Below are 5307 nucleotides of genomic sequence, written 5' to 3'. Positions count from 1 at the left end.
TTCAATGGATCAACATTTAAGACGAATGGCATTTGAACATGCTTGTAAATGGAAAATCAAAAAATTCTATAATGTCCAGTGCCTATACACCAAAAATCTAACTTATTAGGCTTTTCATAGTCTACAATCATTGCATGTACATGAAGTTGATCCGCAATCTTTTCCAATCTTAGATTGTAAATTCCAAGGAGTCCAAAGCTCTCGTTGTAAGTATCTAGACCATACAAACCTAGCAATAATCTAGGTTCCAAAATATAAAGATATTCTCTATTTTAAAAAAATGTATCAATAACAATTTATATTTACAATTAAACACAAAAACTATAAAAAGGTAAGTTTTTATACTATAATACACATGTACACTCTAATAGTTCGATCATTAGAGATGTTGTTGTTTGTCCCAAGACGAAGGGTATACAACTGAGCCATGAAAATTAAATAAATTATGGTAAACAATGATGACTATATTATAGCAAACATCGAAACTAATACCTTCAATATCTTGTGTATCGCCATAAGTAGATGAAAATGATCTCCTTGCTACATCCATCCTATGCAATATTACCAGTGATATCAAATATAACACTACAATTCACTAATCATTTACGAAGGATTATGAGGTCAATCTCTCTCTCTCTCTCTCGCTCTCTAATCATTTACAAAGGATTATGAGGTCAATCTCTCTCTCTCTCTCTCTCTCTCTCTCTCTCTCTCTCTCTATATATATATATATATATATATATATATATATATATATATATATATATATATACATATACATATGGACATTCAATATTTTCAACTAAGCAAGAAAAAATAATAATGCCACTATAAAGGAAAGTAAGTCAAAAGCAAAACATTTTCTTATCCAAATGTTATAAAAACAAATAAGAACTCACCATGTCCCTATAGCTATCTCAAAAATTTGAACCACCCCTTGAGCAGTAGATGGGGCACTCCATACTTGTGGATCTGCATGATGGCTTTACCTCAATATCAAGCATTTATTCCACATAATGTAAGTATATTTATATATATTAATTCAATATTACCGGTAATGGAAACGCCGGTGTGGGACATAAATTGAAGGAATTTAGCCATCCAACTTCTATTTAACTTCATGTCTTCGCATCACCAAAAAAAAAACATTCTAAAAGAGACATTAATCAACTTGAAAGCATGTACACTGAAAGACAACATAGATTGCACATATGTTACATCTTTGCAAACATTCTCCTTCCAAATGCTTGCTTGATTAACACAAAGATATCTATGAATGTAGTCTCTAGCATTTTTAGGCTCCTGTATCAATAGCTCATCCTACACCTTATGGGCATAGATTACTTTCTTCTAGATTCCATTTGCAATACCTCTTTGTAGACAACATTAGTTGTGTAGACTTTATTTGTACCTTTGTTGTTGCTTTCATGGTCCACAATATCTTTTACACACACTTTCACTGCATCTAATGATCTAACACGTGACATATCAACATACAATTTTCCATGTGTGAATACTTGTGTGGCCAAATAAAGTCCTGACACACTCAATGTTTGTTATTTATTGACATACCAGAAGCTAGCCTCATAGGAAATTGTCTCCTTCTTATGTTAAAAGGAAATTGAAGCATTGATGGAATGAATGTTATCCTTGGAATGAAGACCTTGTCTCCAATGTTTGTACCTGTAATAATTTCTGCTTCTATCACCTTTGAGTAAAATTGCTTACAATTAGTCTGGTACTGTTACAAAGTCCCCGACGAGAATCCAAATTAAGGAGCAGCATGATAGGAGCATTCACCTTTAAAAGAAAGTGGTGAGGAGGGTAACCACCACCTAGGTTCAAACTATCCAAGTACTCAATTGCATACAATATTTAGTCACTCTCAAAAGAAACAACCAAATCTACACTGAGGTATTCTCTTTCAAGACCATGTAATGCAGTCAAGGCTAGTTCATTAATGTCATCCACCTCTTGATTTTGTGGTGCAAGAATATCACGATCTTTGAAGATGCATGCATAATCCTCCGCTCTTTAAAGATCTTTGTACACACATTCTACAAACTTAGCAGGGAGTTCCCATAGATCAACATTCGTGGTGGAATTACCACTCTACCTTGATTGTTTTGATGGTCTATAGAGCCATCCCCAATTTGTAAAGTCCAATTGACAAATTCTAGTTTCGTACAATCATAACCACTCTAAATGACTCGCATGTTTTGGGTGAGCTTTAAAACATTCACATATCTCCAAATATATGACCGTCACAAGGTTGCATTAACAATATCCTCACGTTATCCCTTTGCAACAACAGGTAAGATTTGCCTAAACCAAAGAGCATAATTTTTCCACCAAACAGTATATCACTTTGCATGATATCTTTTAAAGTCCTGTCCAATGCTTTATATGCATACCTATGCATCATTGGATCCTCATCCCAAATGATCAATCTTGCAAGCTTCAACATTTTGGCCAATGGACGATTAGCTTTAATACTAAATGTGCTAAAAGAATTCAGAACCAATGGGATTTTGAAACATGAGTGTGTAATACATCTATTTGAAAGTAACAATGCAACTATTCCAGAAGATGCACATGCCGAAGCAACTTGATTCTCTCCACGTAATCGAGATAATAATTAGAGTCTACAACTCAAAGTTCATCATGAAGCTTCTAGATTGGAAATGGAGACCTTTAGAGTGATGATGGAATCTTTATACTAAATGGTCAATTGACTTACAATAATTAAAGTAACATGCATACCCGCCATTTACAACATTGATGGGTTAAAAGTAAGGATACAAACATGCAAATTTTCTCAATAAGAAGACAAATGGAAGATGTATTACAATGCATTAGGGAACACTTGGGAATGTTTACAACAAAGAGGGGTAAGCATGTTTTAAAACATAATATAAGACCACATATGGCTTTTGTAAGATGTGATACTTAGTTAAATCGTAGAGTCTGGCGTAAAGAGTCTGCAGACTCTGCAACTTGTGACGCAGACTTATTTTCATTTTGGTGTGACTCTTGGTTGGAGAAGGCCATGGTCTCTTCTCCATAAGCCGGACCACCAACGTCAAGGCGAGATCACATTGGTCTAGAGGGCGAGTCGGCAGTGTGCATGCAACGTCAGAGGGGGAAAAAACTGCCATGTTTTGTAGGCAAACGAAGCTTTGTTTTTTTATAGATAGATTAGCTATAATTTTTTGTGGCATACTAGTGTATTTACCGGCTCAACAGGCTAGGATTTTGTACTACATTTTTAAACAGGTTGAAGAGTTATCGTTATTTTGATTGGTTGGAAAAAAGGTTTTGATCTTTCGAGAATGGGAATGGGATCGACAGGAGCGATGGCCGACCTGGACGACTAGCTGGACAATGTAAAGAGCCACGTAGGTTGTCTCTCTCACCCTTCCCTGTTTTCTTCTCTCGCACATCTAATCGCTGCTCTTTGCCCTTGCGTTGGCCCATAGCCATAAAGTTGTGAACCTCCATCTTTCTTTTCCCCCCTTTTATCTCTGTTTCTCGCCCGCGGAATCTCTGTATAATCTTTCAGTACGAGGTTTAATGGCGTCCAAGCGGATTCAAAAGGAGCTGCAGGACCTGCAGAAGGATCCGCCGACCTCCTGCAGCGCTGGCCCCGTCGGTGAGGATATTTTCCACTGGCAGGCAACCATCATGGGACCTGGTGATAGCCCCTACGCAGGGGGCGTCTTCTTCGTCATGATCCATTTCCCCCCGGACTACCCCTTCAAGCCCCCCAAGGTCAATTTCCAGACTAAGGTGAGTCCAATTTATCTTCAACTACCAGCAAAAATGGTGCTTTTTTTGCTCTGCCATCTCTGTGAGGGTTTTGTCTGTGTATGGGTGCTGTTTTAGGGCCTATCCGTGCATATGCACTCTCTCTGCGTTAGGGTTTCTGTTAGGGTTTTGTCTTTTCTTTGTGCTAGAAGTTATTTAAAGAAAGCAGATGCCCTTCTTCTTGATCTTGCCTATGTGTTTTCAGGTTTTCTGCCAGGGTTGCCTTCCGCGTCTGGAGAAAATTGAGGGGTTTTTTTATGTGTATATTTCCAGCCTGCTCGCTATGCTAGGTTTTCGTATAACTGCTTCGCTAGGGGTGTCCCTCCTGCCTCTGCAACATATGATGTTTCTGCATTACTGTTTACTGTTTTTCTGCTGTTTCTGTCGATGTGTTAAGAAACCAGATGACCGTAGGGTTTCATTGATGTGGTTTGTTTTCTGCTATATTAACCCAGGCATTGCGTTTCTTTTTTACTGTATTATCACTCCAATGAAGGCATGTTCTGCTCTTTCATAAAGTCAAGACAAACCGAATAAATTTTTGCATAGGTTTACCACCCCAACATCAACTCAAATGGAAGTATATGTCTAGACATTCTCAAAGAACAATGGAGCCCAGCACTGACCATCTCAAAGGTTCTCTTGTCCATCTGCTCTCTGCTCACGGATCCAAACCCAGATGATCCTCTTGTCCCAGAGATTGCTCACATCTACAAGAATCAAAGGGGCAGGTATGAGGAGACAGCCCGAGCGTGGACTCAGAAATATGCCATGAACTGATTGTGCAGTAGGCTGAAGGCAAAAGGTAGGCAGGCCCAGCAGTGCATTTTGGACAGAAAAAACACTAATAGCTACGGGGACACTATCAGAACCATATGATCGGTCAGGCTTTTGATGCTTGTGTACAGCTGCTTTTCAAACATCAGCTTGTGCTTTCCTTCCCTTCTGCTACTTGACTGTGGCATAGCTTGTAGCTTGACTTCCATTTTATGTACTTGATAAATTATTGTGTGCCTTAAATTTTTAATGTGTTCTGCAAAGTACATGGTGAAACTAAGGTGCAGCTTTGTCGCCATGAGAATGAGTGGTCAGCCAGAGTGCAGGACTATTCTCAACTTAGGTGGACCGTATGCTTCGTATGTATGTGTAAGTGAGGCAGGCTAGAAAGGATCAATTGGAGGGGGGCCTGTTAAGTACCTTTATGGCTAATGATTGTTTCTTTGTTTAGGCTGTGTTACCCTTGGTTACGTCTATCTTTGCATTCTAAATCATGAGCTTTTCTGGTTAGAGGGTTTTTCTTTGTTTAGGCTGTACCTTGGCTATGTCTCTCTTTGCATTCGAAATCATGAACTTTTCTGGTTGGTTGGTCGAAATTGGCAATTTTATTTGTGCACAGTATGGTGTGTGATCTCTGCTTCATTGTTTAGGCTGTAGGCATATGTCTATCTTTGCATTCTTAATCATGAGCTTTTTTGGTTGGTTGGTTGGTCAAATTTGACA

The 5307-nt window shown here is 38.4% G+C and overlaps 1 protein-coding gene across 2 annotated transcripts; it reads left to right on the top strand.

Annotated features, from left to right (window-relative positions):
- The first annotated feature begins 3298 nt into the window (after positions 1 to 3298).
- On the top strand, positions 3299 to 5032 carry LOC147641907 (ubiquitin-conjugating enzyme E2 5A-like). Of its 2 annotated transcripts, none has more exons than XM_086800992.1 (2): positions 3299 to 3789; positions 4013 to 4350. In XM_086800992.1, exons 1-2 carry the CDS (start codon positions 3574 to 3576, stop codon positions 4322 to 4324), a joined length of 528 nt encoding a protein of 175 aa, XP_086657118.1. In that variant the 5' UTR covers positions 3299 to 3573; the 3' UTR covers positions 4325 to 4350. The 2 variants fall into 2 exon arrangements, with proteins under 2 accessions (XP_086657118.1, XP_086657123.1); XM_086800997.1 differs by lacking the exon at positions 4013 to 4350 and adding an exon at positions 4357 to 5032 and having other exon boundaries at positions 3328 to 3789.
- The last annotated feature ends 275 nt before the right edge of the window (positions 5033 to 5307 follow it).

The sequence above is a fragment of the Cibotium barometz genome, chromosome 1, assembly GCF_041138505.1.
Source record: "Cibotium barometz isolate CiBa-2024 chromosome 1, ASM4113850v1, whole genome shotgun sequence".
NCBI lineage: Eukaryota > Viridiplantae > Streptophyta > Polypodiopsida > Cyatheales > Cibotiaceae > Cibotium > Cibotium barometz.
Note: the sequence above shows the minus strand (reverse complement) of the source record. Positions and strands in the feature narration are given on the sequence as shown.